Here is a 22,714-nt window from a genome sequence, read left to right on the forward strand (position 1 = left end):
TACAATAATAACTTAGCAGCCTACACAAAAATACAGGTGGCATAAATCACGTTATTTTCCATGAATTGTTCATTTGTATAAATGGAAACTCGCAACAAAATTCAAAAGGCATTAATTAGCAGTGCTATTTTCGGTAATGCGTGGGACAGCGGAGACGAAATCTACCAAGTATGCCATCTAATGGCTCGTTTTTAACAAGGATTTACCACCCGGCACCTCGATCGTCGCATATGCAACTCAAAACTAAAAACATTTTCATTTTTACAACGTATAGTCATGTCCGTAAATACGCACTCGGTGCATTTATTTGGGGGGGGGGGGGGGGGTCCCACGGAAATGTGTAGCCCAAGAGAAACGTTCCAAGTAATCTGGCTGCCAATGATGCACCTTTGCATTTGGCGGAGGTTGCAACTGGGATAGACAGTTGCCAATGTTGGAGCGACGAAGGGCAACTGGAGAAGGGGGAAAAAATCCGAAAATCTTGGAAAGCATTGTGCTGAATTCGCCCCACGTTCCTCGAACCATAATCATAACTAAGTGGCGGGAAGGAACCAACATGTTACAAAGGCGGCTCGGACTGGCTGGACGACATCCCAGTGCGGGCGGGCAGGCGGGGGATACAATGCATTGGGTTGCAGTCCCCCTGGTTAAAAGAAATGTTGCCACATTCCGGACCACTTGGGCGATAACGTTGCTGATTGCAGAAAAGGCAACGAGGGCGGATCGGAACCGTGAATCCGTCCAAGATCCCCGTCCTAACTCATGCACACATATGTAAAAGAAAAATAACACGCCAAGACCCACCTTTGTCCTTTTGGTTATGCTCAGTTGCAAAACCTGTGGCGAACAGAATCTGTCCCGGAAGACGTTGTTGTTTTCCCCCCTCCCCTCTGCCCATGCAAACTCCAGTCTGTGTCTTTTTTTCCCTCGCCGTGCTTGTCCTTCGGATCCCTCTCCTATTGTCTAGAAAGGTGGCACCCGCTGCATCCGGCAGTGCGGCCGATGGCACTCCATGGGCGGCCCGCTGCGTCACTGGCAGCAACGTCAGCCAGCCAGCCGCCCCGCCCCCTGGGCTGAGCTTGCTGCAGCTCCGACCAATGAGCCCCATGAAGCACACACACAGCCAGAGCGAGACGCCGCTGGCACAGAGCGGGCGCAGTTGGAATGGAACACCGGGTGAACGGTTGCTAGGCGGCGGCTAGAACGCCCCATGGCGAGCCCGGCGCTGAATGGTTGATTGGCAGCTGTCACCTCGCTGCGGCTCGTGTATCCTCCCCGGGTTACGAGGTGACAGCGGCTCGAGCGTGTGACTGTTGCTGTTGTAGCTTTGCTGGGGGCTGATCATCGTCCACACCACCTCCCTTCCGCTGACAGTTGTCCGAGCTTTGTCGTTGACATCGGCAACGAGTTGAGTGCGCGGGATTAATGTGGTTACAATGCTAAACCACGGGGGCACAGGCACAGCCGTGTTTAGGCAACGCCATCGGGGCTCCGCTGCGCAGGGAGTAAAGAACTGGATTTTTCGTTCAGAGGATGTGGGCGTCGCTGGCAAGGCCAGCATTTATTGCCCATACCTAATTGCCCGTGAGAAGCCGCTGAGCACACTTCTTGCAACCTGCAAGCCCCTTGGTGAAGGTGCAACAATAATGCTGTCAGAGAGCATGTTCCAGGATTTAGACCCAGGGACTGTTCAGATGCTGTGTAACTTGAGGGGATTGTGCAAGGCTTTTCACAGTAACTTAATTGAAGCCTACTTGTGACAATAAGCGATTATTGTTCGCTTATTGTCGCATGCATTTGCTGTCCTAGTTCTTTTCAATGGTAGAGGATTTGGAAGGTGTTGAAAGACCATTGGCGAGTTGTTGCAATGCATCTTGTAGATGGTACACACTGCTGCCACTGGTGCAGAGAATGTATGTTTAAAGTGATGAATGGGGTGGGGTGCCAATCAAGCAGGCTGCTTTGTCTGGGATGTATGGTGTCAAGACTTCTTAAATGTTGCTGGAGCTGCACTCATCCATGTAAGTGTAGAGGATTCCACCATATTCCTGACTTGTGCTTTGTAGATTGGTGGGAAGGCTTTGGGAAGTCCAGACATGAGGTACTTGCTGCAGAATTCTCAGCCCTGACTTGCTCTTTTAGCCATTGTGTTTGTATAACTGGTCCAGTTAAATTTTTGGTCAGCGGTAACCTCCATGATATGATGGTGGTGGATTCAGCCCTGGTTATACCATTGAGGGTAAATGGTTAGTCACTTTTGCTGGAGTTGGCCATTTCATGACACTTGATTAGCATTAATATAACTTGCCACATGTCATCCTAAAGTTGAATGTTGTTTAGGTCTTGCTGAATGCAGACACAAACTGCTTCAGTATCTGAGGAATTGTGAATAGCAATTATTAGTAAATAACCCCATTTCTAACCTTATGTAGCAGGGAAGATCATTATGAAGCAGCTGAAGATGGTTGGGCCTCGGAATGAGGAATGCCTGCAACAATCTCCTGGGGCTGTGATGATTGGTGCTTTGGGCTAGGTATAGCTCCAACCAGTGGAAGGTTTTGGTGATTCCACTGACTTAAAATTTGCAAGGGTTCCTTCCTTTCCCAAACTCAGCCAAATACTATGGTGATGGCAAGGACAACAACTCTCACATCACCTCTGAAACCCGTTTCCCTGAGTTTCTGTGGCTATGACTCATCTTTCATTCTCACTCCACAAATATTTCCCACTTTGTCTGTCTTTAGCTTTGACAGAGTCATTGGACTCGAAACGTTAGCTCTTTTCTCTCCCTACAGATGCTGCCAGACCTGCTGAGATTTTCCAGCATTTTCTTTTTGGTTTCAGATCCCAGCATCCACAGTAATTTGCTTTTACCTCTGGAATTTAGCTCTTTTCAGAGATGCTATCTTGAGAGTGACTTGAAGGAATATTTGTAGTATTGGAGCTCTCTGATGGACAGCATCGGCTCTTGGAGTGCATCAACTTTGAAAAATATTAAGGGGCTGAGATTTCTCCTGTTTGCACCCAGCCATGTGCAATCTGGATCCAAAGTAAATATGTGGCTTTAAGAAAGTGTGGAATCTTGCATGCAATATTCCCAAAACTCTTAATCCCTTCAACCATAATAATTACATGGCATGTACAGTGCAAAAGCAAATAATTTGGCAAAACTCATCCATGTCAAGTATGCTCCACATGAGCACTTCATCCTATTTTAGCTAAACCTAACCTATCAACATATTCTTTTTACTTTCTGCTCATGTATTTATGTAGCTTTTGCTTTAATGTAGTCGTACTATTCATCTCAACTGCTTGTGGTATGAAGTTTCATTCTAAAGACTCCCTGCTTAAAGCTGTTTCTCCTAATTTTTTATTGGATGTATTAATTGCTATCCTATATTTATCACCCCTTAGTTGTGCATTCCTCCAAAAGAGGAAAGAGATTTTCTGTGATTGCACTACTGATCCGATCGTAATTTCAAACACATCTATAAGGTCACGTATCAACCGTCACTTTTCTAAAGGCCCCACTCCCAAATAACACTTGCTCAGAGGGTCTCCTCGAAGTCCGGCCATATTTTTAGGTGCAGTAGGAAACCAAGTCATTTTTCTGATGCTTTATTGACATTTTTTTAATACATGAAAAAATAAGTGCTCACTAAGATCTGCATTGAACCTTTTTTTCTTTGAATGCATTTCGAAACACATAATTCTCATTAAATTGTAATAACTTCCCTAAGTGGAAACATGTTGTGTCTAATGTGAACCTTAGAGGATTGTTGAGGATTTCACTATGTGTAGCAAGGTGAAAAAAACCTTAAAATAAAACTAGATGCTGGAAATGGGAAACAAAAGCAGAAGGTTTTGGAACCACTCGGTTGGACATTGAATTGCTGTGTGGGTTCTCCCACTTGACTGTCATAACTTCATTGATGCAATTTTTCTGGAAGCTCCATTGTTCACCTTACAAAAATACAATGGGCAAACTCTGCCTAACATTGACTAAATGAAAGGACAGCGTTCTCTTCCCTGATAAGACCCTCAAAAAATAAATACAAAGTAGGCATTGCATATTTTTCCACTTTATTTGGACTTTATCGCGCTTATTGGTACAAAATATTGCAAGTGTCATTATATACAAAATATAACTATTAACATATAAATCAATTCCACTGCACACAAGTTTGGATAAGCTCATATACTTTCAAAAATTCCAAACATTATTAACTAAATATCCTAATAATACCTTATTTATATCACACATCCCTTTGAAGTTAGAGGCATTCTGCTGGATCAGTTATAGATAAGAGCTTAGTATGTGCTTGTGAAGAAGATTACTTGGATCGAGGATATTAGAATTGTGGCAAAATAGATACCTGATTACAAAGTTTCAGAATAAGGCCAAGTAGGCATCTCCAGAGATAGATACAGAAATAAACGTAATGAAAGTTGATTCAGAAATAAGAGGAAGAGTTGGCCAGGAGAAGTAAAATATTTTTAACAGTAAGCAGTGAAAAAAAGGTAAACAAAAAGGGGTCAAGAAGGACCAGGATGATTGGGGGGGAGAGGACCAGGATGATGGGAGGTGGATTTTAAAAAGCAGCATATGAGGCAATAAAACAAATTAATAAGAGAAGCACAGACCAACAGATAATGTTTTATTTGTATGTACCGTGTAATAAAGTAACATGATGAGATAAATATAAAGGAAGATTTTGCAAGCAAAGGAGGAAGTGGAAGGGCACAACAGAAAAAAAAGCAGAGTACTGAAAATCTGAGAAAATAGTGCTCAAAAGAAAGCAATATTAGCTGGATACAAAAGAGAGATAGATGATCATTTTTTTCTTTTTGACTTTATGTACATTACTTTGTAATTTGTTGGGATTGTAACAAATTAATATCCAGTCTTCTCTCTGTATCTACATACTGCCAAGATTGGAAACAAATCACTATTCCCCCGTTTGGTGTAAATTCCCCCATTTGGGCAGCACGGTTGCATAGTGGTCAGCACTGTTGCTTCACACCGGGGTCCCAGTTTTGATTCCCGGTTTGGGTCACTGCCCGTGCAGAGTCTGCACGTTCTCCCCATATCTGCGTGGGTTTCCGCCGGGTGCACCGGTTTTCTCCCACAAGTCCCGAAAGACGTGCTGCTAGATGAATTGGACATTGTGAATTCTCCCTCGGTGTACCCGAACAGGTGCCGGAATGTGGTGACAAGTGCCTTTTCACAGTAACGCCGGGACTTAGAATGGGGATGGCCCACTGTCAAAGAGGAGGGGGAGAAGGGTCACCCTGGTGCTTGTGTGATGTAAGGGAAGTGGGGGGAGGGGGAGAGATTGGCCCTCTGTGTTGGAGAGTTGGGGGTGTTCCCATTGTCTGCAGAGGGTCCGGGGGAGTAAGGAATTTTCCCGTTTCACTTTGAGATCAGGCAGCCCTTTCAAAATGGTACCCCGATCTCTGGAGCTGGGCTTGCTCACTCCGGGGCCCTGCCCTACAAGAGTGACGACGCAAATCACAACCCATTGCTTTTTTTTGATGGAATGTTCGAAGATTTGGAGTAAACCTTGATTGTGTTTGGTGAGAAATATGCCAGTTTTCAGTCAGAACATGACACTTTCTGAAAATTCCGTCCAGTATATACTATGAAGTGCTTTGCAATTCAAACATTCAGTATTTTTTTAAAAATGAAAAACGCTACACTATTATTATAGTGATGTAGAAATAATAGTTCTCTGTATTAAATATAATGGCCACATTGAAAATAAACACCACCACTCTATCATTGTGAAAACTATTTTTCGATCTTTTACTTTAAAAATAGGTTATTGAGGATTTTTTAAAAAATACCTGAACCATTAATACCACATTTTGATGGTTCTTTCAGGTCATCTGTGTTGAAATGTAATCAAAACATAAACCATTCAAAATACAATCAATCCCCCAAAACCGATTAGTCCATATTTCAGTTGACTATTCTTTCCAGATGTGGAAATGAATGGTATCCTGCTTGTCAACATTGTTTTCTCAGGATTTGTTTCTAAACCCTCGGTTTGCAATTCATTATAATGCGGTCAATAAAAATCTTTTCGAGCATTTCGGAAATGATTGCAAAATAAAGAGAAAAATAAACACATTTTTTGCAGTAATTTTTTGTTCCTCTGTTGTAAGTTCCACATTTCATTACAACTAGCGCAGTGGTTTTATGTGTACACGAGGTTCTTTCCGTATTGCTATGTGTAACTATGGTGTAGTTGAAAAGACATAGAATTGACTGACCTATTCTTTTAGGCAATTATTATATTCTGAAATACTGCAACGTTTCATAAATAAAAAAAGTATATAACATGAACATTGTTCATCAGCTGCACAAGCAAGAATGTAGAACAGTCAGTTACCATTCTAAGTGCATATCTGCTTTGCTCCAGACATATTTACCCCCACGTTTAAAAAACATCTTCTCATCAAACCCACTAAATTTGATAGCATCCTCGACTCCTACATCCAAGATGGATTTGGATGGATCTTTTCTGCCTTGAGTACAATCTAAGAAGCGCATCTGAAAAATATTTAGAAACCAGAGAGGGAAGGTAAAAATTGGGAATTATAAAATTCTTACATGAACTATATGTACATATCAACTGTGAGATTTGTTGGTTGCTTCTCTGAGTTCCATCAAATTTTTATTCCAAAGACAATAATGGTTTGAACTTTCAACTTGATGAAAATGTAAAATTAGGTGACGTTGGATCCCTTTAAGCATTGACATCAATGCAAAGAATAATCAGACAGTTCATATCACAGGCAGTGTTTCTTACATTGCCTGTTTTATGTCGCTGTTGAAGTAAGTTTCAGTTCATTTTGTATGCTTATGATTTTTGCTCCTCCAGCAAGTAAGAACTGTGAACTTGTTACTTTATAGAATCTATTTAAAAGCAAATTCTGATTTTAAGATGCTCCAATTTGTTCATTTGTGTGTGTGTGGCTGCATTATTTGCCTGGTCCTCAGTGAATCCACTGTATTCCGAGAAATCAAACAAATTTCAACACTTAATGCTATGTTTGGGGAGTTTGTAGGAAACTTGGACAGTCAAGCTCCGAACAAAGAGATTATCGTATAATCTTGCAATATTGACTCTTTTATTTTCAATATCTGGAGACTGGTGCACATGAGAAACAATTGAGCTTCATTGTGATGCCAGATGGAAAGGATCATGACAGTGTTATTTCATTTCAGTGTGACAGCTAAAATGTAAGAAGGTAGCCTGGAACTACACCGATTGCATATATAGGTTCTTTCTATAAATAAATATCCGTTTCTATCACCTATTTCAATTTTTAAACATGTGACTTTAGAAGACAAATGAACGTTATAAGTTTCCATGCAAGTTTTAACCTTCAGGTTATCCCTGCCATTTCAAAAGGTTTGACATGTTTCCAATAAAAAAATATTTGTGAGTATGTGTATTCGATTTATCATGTGTATAATGATGGATATAGTTTTGGAAGCTATTTACCTGTCATTCTCCCTTCAATGATTTATCCTGTTCTCCCATTTCATTCACCCACATTTCTCAGATATAGAATTATCATAAATTAAACATATTGCACTACTCGAACAAATAGTGTACTCTAGTAAAACAAGGGTGTTAGCACCACAGTTCTACATGAAATTGACTATCATCCTTATGCTCGCTCTGAGTGTAATTCTACATAAAATGTAATTATATAGAATCATACATCATAGAAGGAGGTCATTTGATTCACTATGCCTGTGCTGGTTATTGGAAAGAACTATCTGGTTAGGTCAATTTCTCTGCCTTCATATTTCCCTTCTGAAGGTGATTTTGAATTTACTTCCAGCAACCTCTTTAAATGTATTGTTCTCATGGCGTTTAACTGGTGTGAGCATCTTTATATTGTATTATAGTAACAATTTTTTTCCATGGAAATGATCGTGCAGCAGCAAATTTTATATGCACTTTTATTGCACAGGCAGTAACAATGGGAACTTGACAGGACAGCACTGTATTCTGTCAGATGTAATAAGCGTACTCACATATTCATCAAGGATGAGGTACGAATCTCGCATCTGTGGAGAGAGCACACACATGAATTAGGAACACAGCTACAGAAATGCCACATGTTTAAAATAAATTCCAGAGGAATATGCAAAATTCAAAACAACTTCAATGTAAAGAACACAAAGACTGAAGCAGTAGTGCAGAAAAATGTCCAAGGATAATATTAACAGTAATATTATATTAGCAGATAATATTAGCATATTAGTGTGGACACCTGCAAAGGCCAACAAGAGTCAACAGAAAGAGTGACAAGGGACTGCAACAATTCTTAGATTTAGCATAAGTATGCTTATATGAACAGCACCTATTGAAACCTAGATATATGGATGTACTAGGGACATGTCCCAAATTTGAAATTAATCTTTGGAGGGGATTGACTATTTTCCCTTGAGATCAGTTTTCAACCACATATCTATGACATTCAATAGAGAATTCAGAAGAAACGCCTTTACCTAAAAAGTGGTGAGAATGTGGAACTCGTTATCACGTAGAGTGACAAGAAGTGGTTGAAGCAATTATTATAGTTGCATTTTGGACAAGCAAATGAAGGAGAATGGAATATAAGTTTACAATGTTAGTTGAGGAAAGATGGGAATAGGCTCATAGGGAGCATAAATGCCGGCATGAACTGATTGGGCCAAATGGTCTATTTTTATGCTTTATGTCATTAGGACAATCAATCCTTGTAACTGCCTGGTTCCGCCTCTGCTGCTGAAACACTTATCCATTCTATTGTTATGACTTGTCTATTTCAGTGTACTTCTGGTCAGCCTCTCCAATTCTAACCCCTGTAAACTTGAAACCAACAAAAACCCTGTTGTCATATTCTAACTCGCACCAAATGGCATCCCCCCATCATGCTTGTACTTGCTTTCCTACATTGGCTCCCGATTAACTAGCCCCTTGATTTTATAATTCTTATCCTTGTTTTCCAATCCCGTCATGGCTTGATCCCTTCCTATATCTATAATCTTCTCTGCTCCTACAATCCTCTGAAATGGTAAAGTGGCACAATGGTTAGCACTGCTGCCTCACAGCGCCAGGGACCTGGGTTCAATTCTGGCCTTGGGTGACTGTGTGGAGTTTCCACATTCTCCCCATGTCGGCGTGGGTTTCCTTTGGGTGCTCCGGTTTCCTCCCAGAGTCCAATGATGTGTAGGTTAAATGGATTGGCCATGCTAAATTGCCCCTTAGTGTCCAGAAATGAGCAGGTTAGTGGGGTTACAGGGATAGGGCGGAGGAGTGGGCTTAGGTAGAGTGCTCTTTGGGAGGATCGGTGCAGACTCGATGGGCCAAATGATTTCCTTTGGCACTGTAGGGATTCTATGGAAATATATGATCTCCTCTAATTGAGGTCTCTTGAGCACGCCTGATTTTAATCACACCACCATTAGTGGCTCTACCTTCAGCTACCCTAAGCTCTAAAATTTCCTCCCCAAACCTCTCTGCATCTCTACTTCCTTTTCCTCCTTTAAGCCACTCCTTCAAACCTACCTATTTGACTATGCTTTTAATCGTCTGCCTGAATATTTCCTAGCTATTTGGTTCTGTGTCATATTTTGTTTAATTTTGCCGCTGTGAAATACTATGGACTGTTTCATTATTTATATATAAGTTTTATTCATTTGAAATCACAGACGTGTGCCATCAGCTCTTCATACTTATATTATAATGATATACTCAGGACCCAGATGTGACTGCAGCTGTCATATATAGCACCAGGTCTACTGCTAGCTGCCAGTGGTGAAGACAAAGCTAAACCTATGACAGTAGATATGTAGGAAATGAATCACTTTTCACAGAAGGTGGAAGCTGATGGCTGGTGGTCATAAAAGTAAAGCAAAGCTCAAATCGCTTCTCTCAACTAATTTCGCGACTCAAGTGGTACTCCAAGTTTTGTTTCTATTCCTAAGACATTTTACCTTCTCATTTGATTCAGGCACGAGGCACTTGATCTCTTTATGCCTCTCCAAAAATCTCTGAAAAGCTTCGCTGCTGATAACAAATGTTTCTGCATGTCTCAGGGCTTCTTCACCAGCATTCTCCCCTTCAATCAATAAGCACTGGAATACCTGCATTGAATAAAATAAATTCAATATACAGAACTCAATATCGCAAACATATTTATGTGATACATCCATTATGTGTTCTCTAGTTACCAGCGGGACTATACAGAGTATTTTAATCGGTATTTCATAGACCAGCAGTTCCAGTGACCTATCTATACAAAACTACCTAATTTTTGCCAGGTTGTACTAAGTTATGAGCAGTGTTCTGCTACGCATTTGAACCCATTGGATGAAAACTGCAAAAAAAAAATTCATAACGCTTTCAGAACACGTGACACAATGGTTAGCACTGCTGCCTCACAGTGCCAGGGACCCACGTTCGATTCCAGCCTTGGGTGACTGTCTGTGTGGAGTTTGCACATTCTCCCTGTGTCAGCATGGGTTTCCTCAGGATACTCTGGTTTCTTTCCAAAGTCCAAAGACTTGATGGATTTGCTAATTTAAATTGCCCCTGAGTGTGCAACCATTAGGTGGATTTAAGGGGAATTGGGCCGAAGTAGGGTGCTCTTTTGGAGGGTTGGTGCAAACTTGATGGGCCAAATGGCCTCCTTCTGCACTGTAGGAAGTCTATAATTCTATGGTTACAACCACAGAGAAAGGAGAAATTTGTTCAATCATTCTCAACAGGATTTGAAAGCAGGCAGATCACAGACACATAATGAGAATGTGATGAACTATCAGTTACAAAATCACCACCGCAATCCAACATTAACATTCAGGGCACACTGAGGCTGGAACATGCTTTTCGTTCATGCTGCCCACCTGCTGTGGTCAGCACAACTGAATAGGACTTTCTGATGAAGCCCACTCCCTGCCATTTCAATTCAAAATTTATACATGGACACATTTACATTCAAAGGCAATAGGATATTCCAAATGAAACGTTGCTTCCCCTGCCCCTTTGGTGGGCTTCTTTATTTTTTAAAACATATATATATATGTTCTCACTGTTAGAAGGGGAAAATGTCAAAAATGGGCATCGCTAAACAAGTAGAGCCTAATTCAAATTGAGACTCAAAGCATTATGCTGTCATAACGCTACCAACACTCACACCCACAATGAAGGCAAATGGAAATAAAAAGCTCTGAATAGAAATAATAGCTCCCTTCATTCTCTAAAGTTAAACTAAGCATGTTGCCCATATTAAAGTCATATTAATTTGATTTGAAAAAAATTTCTACGCTTCAATTGAGACGTGAAGATGCTATAGGGTGGATGGAAACAAAACCAATATTAACTTTTAATAGGTTTCCCCAGCTGCTACATTTCTTTTCAGGAACAAAAAAATGCCCTGTTCCATTGGCAGCAATGAGATTTCAAGATGGATTTCCAGGGAAGCTGAGTGATGTTCTCAGATATACACTCAAGCTAGGTTGTCCACATTTTACGATGGGCAGAAGACTGTGCCCACCAGCTAAGGATTTTTGGACAAGTTCTCCTTGTTCAAAATAGTTCTCCTTGTCACAGTTACACTAGAATTCGACCCCAATCTTCCATGTTCTTACATTACATAGCTTGTGACTGAAATCATGAAATGTGACTTAATTGAATTACCTTCCATCTTACTGGATTCAACATCCTGATTTGTTCATTCATATCCTCTTCAACATTGAATATGTTGCAGACAGAGTTGATTTTAAAGGCCACTTTGTAGTCCTTGCACCATGTTCTGACCTTGAGGAGGTTCTCGATGTGATTTTTGTTCCCCTGCCCACGGCCTATCAGACGATTAGTGTCCTCTTCAAAACTGTCACATGAAACAGCCAAAATGTCCAAATCCTTACCTGTAACATCAATGGTTTATGGTTAATTGCTGAGCTGTAGCCATATAGATTTTTAAAAACCAGATGACAAGTTGTCGATTCTCTTTGCTATAGTAAAACGTCTAAAAACACCACCTAGCACCATCTTACATAAAAGCAGCTCTGGTCTATACAAATTCTGGTCTGGAACCAAGCTGATCGAAAATGTTACTTATCTCAGAGGTGCTTGAAGCACCTACCCCAGTAAAACTTGAATTCACTTAGTGGGGATTCATTGAGATAGATTGTTCAATGTCTACGGTATAATCTGATCAAACAACGGACATCAGTGCCCTTGAGCTGACATTAATTACCATTTCTTAATGGAGTTATGAGTAAATGTAGTTAGTATAGTGAAATTAGGAATTCGTTCTCATATCTGCCTCATCTATATGAACTCAAAGTGTTGAACAACAGGATTCAGGAAAGGTACTCTGCACTTCGATATGTTGGCATATCCTTATCAAACATTCCACCCAAACAGATTTATCTAGTATTGAAGCTGGTACCTTGTTGGGTCTTGTTTCTACCGTCCTGTGTGGCTTGATGCCAAATCAAGCTATATAATGATCAAATGCGTCATTGGGCAAGTACTTTGTGTTACAACACCCTGGGCTAGTACGCAATCAATTCCAGCCCCACAGGCCCTGGAGTCCCAACACAAATGAATTAGTCTATAATTAGTGTAAAGTTTCCGAGATCTTTGGCCCTTGACAACTGTTCCAATGACTTACAGGCACCAGATTTGTAATTGAAAACAACAACCGTTTATTTATTACAACAATAGAGATAAGGCATGCAATAATAATACTAGAATAATGGACAGATAAATACTACTCTCCCCCCCCCTTTTTACTGTCCCACCCTCTACCTCAACATACTAGACATACACACGCAGAGGGAGGGGAGGGGAAAAATAAAAGAGGATTAATGTGAGATGGAAGATGAGTGTTCTTGCTTCGCATGTAGAAGTTTTTTTTCTGCTGACTGTCCTTCCAAGAGTTGGAGTGATTGAGAACCACCAGTTGGATGGCTAACGAGAGTCTTCTGGCTGGAACATTCAGTCTGAATCCTCAGACTGTGGGATTCCCCCTAGGAAGTCACTTTCACTTTTATTAAGCTGGGCCTTCACTCAAAACACCTGACTCAGGCCTGTGTAATTCTTATTTGTTTCCAACTCCACCAGAATACCCTCTAGCTTTACTGAGGAAAAACAGAGATCTCCCACAAAAGATTTTAAAGAGACTTTAAAAAACTTGCCCTGCCTGCAGCTGCTGCTTAACTGAGCTTCCTTGCAATTCAATCTGACTGTAAAGAGAGAAGGTCTTTACTTTGAAATTTAAGACAGAGTCCATTCGGTAAGAGAAAGAGAGATGAGGGTTGTCGCCCTCCAGCTTATTGATCAAACCAAAACTAAAAATCAGATGAAGCCTGCCTGGCCCTGACAGAACATTCCAGAACGGTCAGCACCAATCTGCATAGCCAAGAATCCAGCAAAGTAAACAGCTCATTGGTCGACAGCCAAGTCCATCAAGGTGAGTCATCACTGATGTTAGCATATCCTGCTGGATTCCTTTTTTAAAAAATCATTTCCAATTAAGGGGAAATTTTAGCATGGCCAATCCACCTTCCCTGCACTTCTTTGAGTTGTGGGAGTGAGACCCACACGGACATGGGGGAATGTGCAAACCCCACACAGACAGTGACCCAAGGCTGGGATCGAACCCGGGTCCTCGGTGCCACGAGGCAGCAGTCCTAACCACTGCACCACTGTGCCACCCCTCCTTTTCTTAAAATTAGAGGTGAAGTCCATCTTAAAGGTGTACGTCCCAGTAATTGTCCTGGGGCAAAAATTACAAAAGCTAAAACAAAAGAAAATAAAGGGACTAAACAAGGAATAAACAGGGATTAACAAGAGGGTCCTTACATTTGTTTAATTTTAACTCATTTCAATCATATTTCATTAGAATGTAAACGGCAATCTGAATAGAATATATACACAGTTACAACCCCATTCCCAGACCTGAACCAGACAGGTGGATTGGCCATGTTAAATTGCCCATTAGTGTCCAAAGGTTGGGTGGGGTTAGAGGGATAGGGTGGGGGAGTGGACCTAGAAAGGTTGCTCTTTCAGAGGGTAGGTGCAGACTCGATGGGCCGAATGGCCTCCTGCACTGTCAGGATGCTATGATTCTATTCTTTTTTTAAAATTCTATTCTATGATAAGCAAAAAAAACAAACAAATTACCATAATTTTTGAACCACTTCTCGGTGATACGACTTCCATTACTCACAACGCTGACACTGGGCAGTTTCAGCTCCTGTTTACAATACTGCACCAGCTTGCCGAGAAACTCCCCGCGATTGTGCAGGAAAGGTTCTCCTCCTGAAAAGTTGATTTTTTCCATACCTGGGCAAGACAAAAAACAATATTTTGAATCAAATCTTTGGTCTGTCAACGGCAAAGGTAACACCATCTGTATAAACCTGCCAACCTTTGCTCACAGGATAGTTCGAAAAAGAGAACCCGGACCACAGAATGGCAATGAATTAGATGAACTACATGGGTATCAAAGTTATTTCAGTCAGTTTGCCCCTGGAAAGGTCGTTGAACCAGGTTTATTAACATATATAACCATCAGGCACTCTACAGGCATACTCTAGGATTGAAGGGTCATTTTCCTGAGCTTCCCAGTTCAGCAAGAAAACAAATAATGGAAATCTCACCGTTTCAGTGCTTGACAATGTCATCACATGCTGTCTGCAGCCCACTGTTTACTCTGGTCCACACTCCAATCTCCTTCCCTCTGCCCATCACAGAGCAGAATTGGGCATTGGCATTTTGTACTTCTGCCCTTTGCTGTGCCTGCTGCACGCTTGCATGTCAGTACGTGACTTTTTAAAAAATGTCCCACAAAAATAACATCAATTTTAAACAATTGTCGTCGATATCCGCTAATATTGAGACAATATATACTGGACCACATTAGCAGTCATAACATTGCACTCCAAAGCTAAGTTTCACGGGCTATTCCTTACATGAGGACATCAGCATTAATTGTCCTCTCCCCATTAATTTTGCACGTGCAGTAGTGTGTATAATGTTATTCTGAATGAAGAGAAACTAAACCGCATTGTAATACTGGCGGCGGATTCCGAGACTTACCGGCTTCCTTGAGCATTTTCAACCCCTTTTTGGCTTCTTCCAGGGGCATCACGAAAGATGTCTTGGCGGTGTGGAAACAGAAGCCGCACTTGTAGTTGCACTGGCGGGTGAAATGGTAATTGACACTAGTGGGGGTTGCAGCCCACGCGCTGCTCTTCTCGCCCCGTTTCACTCTTTGCCGCCCTCTTTCCCAGTTCCCATATTTACCCAAGGCTCTGAACTTCATCAGCCACAGGGAGAGTTCGCCCACCCAGTCGATGCAAACCTGCAGCAGAAGTCTGATGCAAATAACCACGTACATTTTTTTGTTTGCCTGTCTGGGGTGGTGCTGATTTATTTGTGTCTCTCACTGTTGCAGTTCTCTCTTATTGCTAATGTTTTGGTCTGATTAGGTATATATATATATACTCTCTGACGTCAGAAGGGCTGCCTTGCATTAAAAAGTTTCATTTCGTCAGAACAGAAACCGAAAATGAAAATAGCAATAGATTTTATCAGCTGCCCGAACTAACACCCTAAACATGCATCGAGAAAATGCGTCCCTATTTTCATTGCAGTTTCGCGGGGGGGGGGGGGGGGGGGGGAGACACTGCAGGAATTTCGAGGATGTGGCGGAGGTTCCTCCACTGCAGGGGACCCGACTCGGTGGACAGCCTCACTTCAGCAAGAGGCAGTGGGGTCGCTGAGGACGAGCAGCAGTGTCGCCGTGGGGTCCGTGGGCTAAAAAGGGGTTCCCAAAAATGAGCGCCCCCCCCCCCTCCCCCCTCTAGTGGCAGCTCGGGAGGCAACCTGGTTTGACTGGGCAGTCTCCCCATGGGCGAGCACTCTAATTATTGTGTCCAAGCTTTCCTTTGTTCATCCTGTGTGGTGTGCTTCTATTCTACAACCTAAAACTGTGGCAAAGTGCTCAAAGTGGGGCGAACAACCTTGTTGGGAAGATCTCAGCTACCATGCCTTGTAGCTTTCCTTGCGTGCATGCTGTATCATTCAGTGCATCTGCAATAGCTGAAGCCACATCTCACAGTGGCTGAAGCGAGCACCCATTCCTCACTTATTTAACTGGAGGGAACTTGTACTGACTTCTTGAATCAAGGCCACCTCTTTGGACCCTGTTCTTTTTTTCAAATATCACCTTGCCTGTCAAATCTGCCAATGAAAGTTGTCCACAACTGAAAGGCTGTTCGTAATCTTAAGGGTGTTCGCTATAGCATTCATGAAGGAAATTTGTTCTGTGCTTGTTCCCTGCAGTTTTGGGATTACGTTTTGTAGAATCATGCAGTTTCCATTCGCTTCATAATTCTCTTTATAACAGTATATCTCTTCCAAGATTCCTCTATGTGTGGTTGTCTGCACTTTGACCTATAAATAGAACACACTAAAAAGGATCGGGCAACTGAACATCCCTGATATCCTCTGCCATGAGATACACACCACAATTTCTCCAGAAACGCAGGATTTGAAAAAATTCATTCATGAATTCATGAGATGTGGGTGACACTGCATTTGTCACCCATCCTTAACTGCCCTTCAACTGAGTGGTTTGCTAGACTATTTTAGAGGGTATTTAAGAGTCATCGAATCATAGAATTTACAGTGCAGAAGGAGGTAACTCGGCCCATTGAGTGCACCAGCCCTTGGAAAGAACACCCTACTTAAGCCCACACCTCCACCCCATCCCTGTAATCCCGCCTAAGCTTTCTTGGACACTAAGGGCAATTTATCATGGCCAATCCACCTAACCTGCACATCTTTTGACTGTGGGAGGAAACCGGAGCACCCGGAGGAAACCCACGCAGACACGGGGAGGATGTGCAGACTCCGTTCAGACAGTGACCCAACCTTGGAATCGAACCTGGGACCCTGGAGCTGTGAAGCAACAGTGCTAACCACTGTACTACCGTATCACCCTCTTATGTAGGCCAGACCAATCAACAACGATTTCATGGTCATCATTAGACTTCCAGAATTTTTTTTTTTAGTTTAGATTCCATCACCTGCTGTAGTGGGGTTCGAACCCACGTCCCCAGATCATCATCCTGGGTCTCTGGATTACTAGTCCAGCAACAATACCACTGCCTCCCCCTACATTGCTGTGGGCCTGGAGTCTCAAGTAGGCCAAACCAAGTAAGGATGGCAGATTTCCTTCCTGAAGGACATGAGTGAACCTGATGGATTTTTACAACAATTATCTCATGGTCATCTTTGGACTTTTAATTCCAGATTTTGTTCAATTCAAATTTCACCATCTGCCCTGGTGGAATTCGAACTCTGGTCCCCAGAGCATTACACCTAGCTATTGAATCATTAGTCCAGGGACAATACCACTATACCACCGCTCCCTTCAAATCACTCTTCCTGTAAATCTGCTTCCGTCCCACTATCTATTTTTATGTTGCTCCTTTTGTTTTGTCTCCTAACTGTTCTTTTTCTGCGCAAGCACCACACTTTATCCAGAATTAAATGGGAGTATAGAAAATACAAAGGTCAAGATAGGTTTGGAGTGCATGTTTGTAGGCGCACATGCGCCTAAGGTTGGTGAGCTGCAGGTACAAATAGCCACATGGGAAATTAAACAGTGTCAAAAAATGGGAGGAGTGGATGTTCAAATATTCCTGGGTGTAAGATACTCAGGAAAATTAAAAAAAAAGAAGTGGGTAAACAGTTTTGATTAAGGAAAATATTGCAGGATTAGAAAATAATCAAACACAGAATCTATTTGGTTGGAGGTAAGAAATAGTAAAGGAGCTTTTACGCTACTGGGTGGATATTTCAACCACTAAATAGTAGGAAGGAGAGACAGGAGCAGATTTTCAAAGAAATGACTGCACTGCAGGAACTGTAATGTGGCATCAGTCTGGTTGCTGAGACATCAACCATGAGACGTTAGATCATGGTTGGGTCCTCAAGTGAGTTCATGGAGTTAGCCACTTCTTCCATATTGGAAAGGCTGGGCTCCAGACTCTGCAAAAGTCCTATGCTGTGTTAGTGCTAGACTCCTCCATTCACCTCAAAGTTGATTGCAGGCTTTCTGCTAGACTCTGCAAAACATTTCTTTATCCATACCTATCAACGTTCTTCTATACATTACTCATCAAAGTGAGGCGGCACGGTGGCGCAGTGGTTAACACTGCTACCTCACGACGCCGAGGACCTGGTTTCAATCCCAGCCCCGGGTCACTGTCAGTGTGGAGTTTGCAAATTCTCCCCGTGTCGGCATGGGGCTCACCCCCATAACCTAAAGATGTGCAGTGTATAGCCACCTGGGTTAGCCACTTCCCGACTTAAAATGGAGAACCGCAAAGACTAAAGGGAAATTCAGCCAACACAGGCAAAATTGAGCAAGTGCAGAAATCCAAGGTGTATTGAAACTTGCAAAAACCAGACAGCACTGAAACCAGCAGCCATCTGCATAGTAATGAGCGATTCCCAGGCACAATCGCAACACTTAAGGTGAATAAAGCCAAGCCAGACTCCTCGGCACCAGCAGGAGCCACGACAAAGGAAGGCCAACGGACATTTAGGGACCGCCCAGCGATCAGGGAACAACTCCAGTATTGGAGAAATCGATCCAAATGATCGGAACGCAGTCGAATCATTTGGAACCAGGTACGGGGTCTGCCCCGAAGGGCGGGAAGCCCCTGGGGACTATAAAGTAAAGCCTCCAAGTTCAAATCATCCTTCTTGGCAGGATCACTCAGCAACGCGAACCAACCCCTGAGAGTGAACTGCCCAAGCGGCCACATCAACCAAGTAAGTCTCCAGTCAACGCTCACTACGAGATAGGCGCTCCTAGCTACAAGTCCATACCAGCTTTTGAATCCTGCAGACTCGGACCTGAACGAAAGGCCATTTGTTCCCCTGACCTGGTGGGCCAGTCCGAAGCTAAGTATAGACGTTTTAGTGATAGGCATTGTCTAGAAAATAGAGTTATATGCATTAGTAGTGACTTACTGTATATAATAAATGTGTTTTGATTTGAATCTTACTAATTGGTGTGTTGAGTTATTGATCAGTACTTGAACTTGAACCTCGTGGCGGTATCATAAAGATACCTGGCGACTCTAGAGCAAAGGTTAAACAAACAGAGCAAATTACGAATTAAGAGCCAACCAAAAGTTAGCAACAAGTGTGGATGGATTGGCCATGTTAAATTGACTCTTAATTGGAACTTTAAATAAAATTACTCTTCAAAGTGCTCATCTGCGTTATTTGCAGCAGAATAATATTCGCGACACGCACGTGCCAGGCAATGGCCATTTCCAATGAGAGGGAATTAAGCCATCACACCTTACATTCAATGGCATTACCATCACTGAATCCTCCACCATCAAGGTCCTGGGGATTACCATTGACCAGAAATTTAACAGGACCAGCTATATAAATACTGTGGCTACAAGAGCAGGTCAGAGTCTAGGAATCCTGTGGCAAGTAACCCGCCAAAGCCTGTCCATCATCTACAAGGCACAAGTCAAGAATGTGATGGAATACTCCACAGTTGCCTGGTGACTGCAGCACCATCAACGTCTAAGAAGCTTAACAGCATTCTGGACAAAGCAGCCCACTTGATTGGCACCTCTTGCACAAACATTCACTCCCTCCACCACCAATGCACAGCACCTTCCAAACCCACAACCACTGCCATCTAGAAGGACAAGAGTAGCAGATACATGGGAACAGCACCACCCGGACGTTCCCCTCCAAGTCATTCACCATCCAGACTTGGAAATATATTGACATTCCTTCACTGTCACTGGGTCACAATCCTGGAACTTCCTCCCTAAAAGCGCACTGCGTGTACCTACATCAAATGGACTGCGGGGGTTCAAGGAGACATCTTGTTCAGTAGGTCAAGATGAATATTTTGCCAAGATTTTTGTTTCAGTATGTGCCAGTCTTTCTCCCTAAATCCTTTTCTTGGGGGAGTCAAAAAGTTGATTACACCTTTATATGGGGGGGGGGGGCAAGACCACAAGGATTCGTAGGGTAATCCTTCAAAGGGACAGACAGTCAGGGGACTTGGCATGGGTGTGAAGTTAAGTGATGTTTTGTCTTCATCATCACTGTCTATTTGCATTTTTCCCACTGTTGAGCATTTGAAAGGAGAAGGGCACAAAGGTAAGGTTGTCCTGAGAGAGGGCAGAAAGTAAAATCTGCAGGTTCACATCATCTGCTGCTGGTAAATCAGAAGAGAATTGGGTTGAAGGGGAGGCAGGATGGAATAGGGAATTAATAGTCACATATTTAATCATATGTGACTACTCTCATTTCAATAATTTCAATGTCTGCTGGTCACGCCCTCAGCAATGGGTGTTCCAATAATGACGAGAATCATCTATTTTTTCCAGGTTAGAATCTGCTGACTTGTTCGTTCCTCTCTGATTAACTAAAGTTACCTCCGATTCTGCGTCACTTTGGCAGTGAAGTGTATATGTGTGTGTCTTACAATCTGTCTGGAGGATGTAGTCATCATGATTGAATAGCTACCAGTGTGTGAAAGCTGCAAAATGTTGGTGGGAGGTTGTGATGTGAGGCTAGTGGCACAGCACGACAGGATATGGCATTTGAATATACATTCACTGATGGCCAATTGTGTGGGGTCACTGAGCTCCTTCTGGCATTGCATATAGGTCATTAGGGCTTGATTCCTGATATTGACCTATATGCTCCCACTGTCCTCTGAGCGTGCATCTGGGCAGGGAGTTCCTGTGGTTATAGAGCATCTTTCTACATATTGCACCAAAGTCCTTATAGCAGTCCAAAAACCTTGGAGTTTGCTTTCTCCCATGTTGTGACATTCTTCTATGTTTCCCAGGTCAGATTCAATCCCCAAAGTTCTTCTAGCAGATGCTGCTGCCAGCCACAATGCATTTCCCCTTTAAGCCATCCAGGCTATCTTTGAAACTTTGAGCACTGCCGACTAGCTTTACTCATCATATTCTCTAGCCCCCCCCCCGCCATCCAACCAGTGCGGTTAGTGCTGGCTAGATGCTGCAATTATTCTCACAGCAGGTTGCACCAAGTTGGATCCGAAGTGTAAGCTGGGGTGGAGAAAGGAACTAACAAATAAGTACAGAGAAAGGCTGGAAGAACAAGAGTGCACTTACATAATATCAAAAGAAGGAGTTGTTTGGACACATTATTGGTGCAAAAGGGTTGGAATGCCCAATCACCACTTCAGGTTAATGTTAGAAGAGCAAGAGGCAGACAGTGGAGGAAGCAATTAGACAACATTAAAGACTACAGGCTCAACCAGAACTCCCAATTACCAGTTGCCATGATCGGAATGTTTAGAAGACTGTGTGACAACAGCACTAAGAGTAGGGGGAGTATGGACTTCCGGGTGCGGCGATGACCAGCTAAGTCGCACGTTTCGGCAGCTCCCGGTGGAACGGACTTTTGGGCTCTTGATAGGAGCCCCAACGGCAATTTTAACGGCTAAAAACACCGTGCGGTAAACCAGAAGGGTGTTCCCCCTGGACACGGATGGAAAAAGGAGAGGAAAGTGGCCGGATTGCAGCGGATCCTTTGGAACAACGGCAAGGAAGGCAAGCAGAAACCAAGATGGCGTCGGAAGGTGGCAGTTTCATATGGGGCCCTGAACAACAAGAGTTCTTGAAATGCTGCGTGGAGGAGATAAAAAAGGAAATGAAGAAAGAGTTGTTGGCCCCGATACTACAGGCGATCGAAGGGCTGAAAGAGGAACAAAAGACCCAGGAGCAGGAGCTTCGGGTCGTGAAGGCGAAAGCAGCCGAGAATGAAAACGATATACAGGGCCTGGTGGTGAAGTCGGAGATACAGGAGGCACACCAGAAACGATGTGTGGAGAGGTTGGAGGCACTGGAAAACAACGCAAGGAGGAACAACTTGAGGATTCTTGGCCTTCCTGAAGGTGTGGAGGGGGCGGACGTCGGGGCATATGTGAGCACGATGCTGCACTCGTTAATGGGAGCGGAGGCCCCGACGGGTCCGTTGGAGGTGGAGGGAGCATACCGAGTTATGGTGCGAGGATCGAGAGCAGGAGAAACTCCCAGAGCCATAGTGGTGAGATTCCTCCGTTTTAAGGATAGAGAAATGGTCCTTAGATGGGCGAAGAAAACTCGGTGCAGTAAATGGGAGAACGCGGTGATCCGCGTTTATCAAGATTGGAGTGCGGAGGTGGCGAGAAGGAGGGCGAGCTTTAATCGGGCCAAGGCGGTACTTCACAAAAGGAAGATAAAATTTGGAATGCTGCAACCGGCAAGACTGTGGGTCACATATCAAGGGAGGCACCACTACTTTGAGACGGCGGATGAAGCGTGGACTTTTATTGTAGAAGAAAAATTGGAATGAATGGATTATGAAAAAGAACGTTTGGACAAAGTGGTGGGGCGAATGGGGGGGGGCGAAGAGGGGTTTTATGTTCTAATCCTGCGGTATGGTAACTTTTCTTTCTCCCACAGGTGGTGATGGGGGGAGGTGGGGAGGGAGAGGAGATGGGGTGTTGGCCATGGGAGGCGGGGCCGAGGGAGAGGCGCGGGCTTGGTTCCCGCGCTATGATAATTATGGCGGGAATAGAGAAGCAGGAAGGAGGGGGCGTCGCACGGTGCGAGCCGTGG

The 22,714-nt window shown here is 43.2% G+C and overlaps 2 protein-coding genes across 7 annotated transcripts in view; both read right to left on the reverse strand.

Annotated features, from left to right (window-relative positions):
* Positions 1-1,044, reverse strand: part of LOC140410527 (probable E3 ubiquitin-protein ligase RNF144A-A) — a 186,372-nt gene extending 185,328 nt beyond the window's left edge. For 4 of the 6 annotated variants that reach the window (XM_072498745.1, XM_072498744.1, XM_072498743.1 and 1 more), the window contains exon 1: positions 805-1,043. The gene's annotated coding sequence lies outside the window, so the exon portion shown is untranslated. Of the gene's footprint in view, positions 1-804 lie in introns of all 6 variants that reach the window. The other 2 variants (XM_072498741.1, XM_072498748.1) reach the window with 2 other exon arrangements.
* Positions 1,045-4,047: 3,003 nt separating this feature from the next.
* Positions 4,048-15,544, reverse strand: rsad2 (radical S-adenosyl methionine domain containing 2). Its single transcript, XM_072498749.1, has 6 exons — positions 15,120-15,544; positions 14,202-14,363; positions 11,706-11,935; positions 10,004-10,153; positions 8,057-8,089; positions 4,048-6,556 (listed from the first exon to the last, which is right to left on the reverse strand). The coding sequence occupies exons 1-6, from the start codon at positions 15,418-15,420 to the stop codon at positions 6,392-6,394; spliced, it is 1,041 nt and encodes a 346-aa protein (XP_072354850.1). The 5' UTR covers positions 15,421-15,544; the 3' UTR covers positions 4,048-6,391.
* Between the last annotated feature and the right edge of the window lie 7,170 nt (positions 15,545-22,714).

This window comes from Scyliorhinus torazame, chromosome 4 (genome assembly GCF_047496885.1).
Source record: "Scyliorhinus torazame isolate Kashiwa2021f chromosome 4, sScyTor2.1, whole genome shotgun sequence".
In the NCBI taxonomy this organism is placed as follows: Eukaryota; Metazoa; Chordata; class Chondrichthyes; order Carcharhiniformes; family Scyliorhinidae; genus Scyliorhinus; species Scyliorhinus torazame.

Bases quoted from the DNA above. Each gene is read 5' to 3' on its own strand.
- rsad2 (XM_072498749.1), bottom strand. From the start codon at position 15,420: ATGTACGTGGTTATTTGCATCAGACTTCTGCTGCAGGTTTGCATCGAC. The intron at 14,364-15,119 runs GTAAGTCTCGGA...TGTCTTGCCCAG, and splicing joins GAAAATGCTCAAGGAAGCCG to GTATGGAAAAAATCAACTTT. The intron at 8,090-10,003 runs GTAAAATGTCTT...CTCTCTCCACAG, and splicing joins TGCCTGAATCAAATGAGAAG to ATGCGAGATTCGTACCTCAT.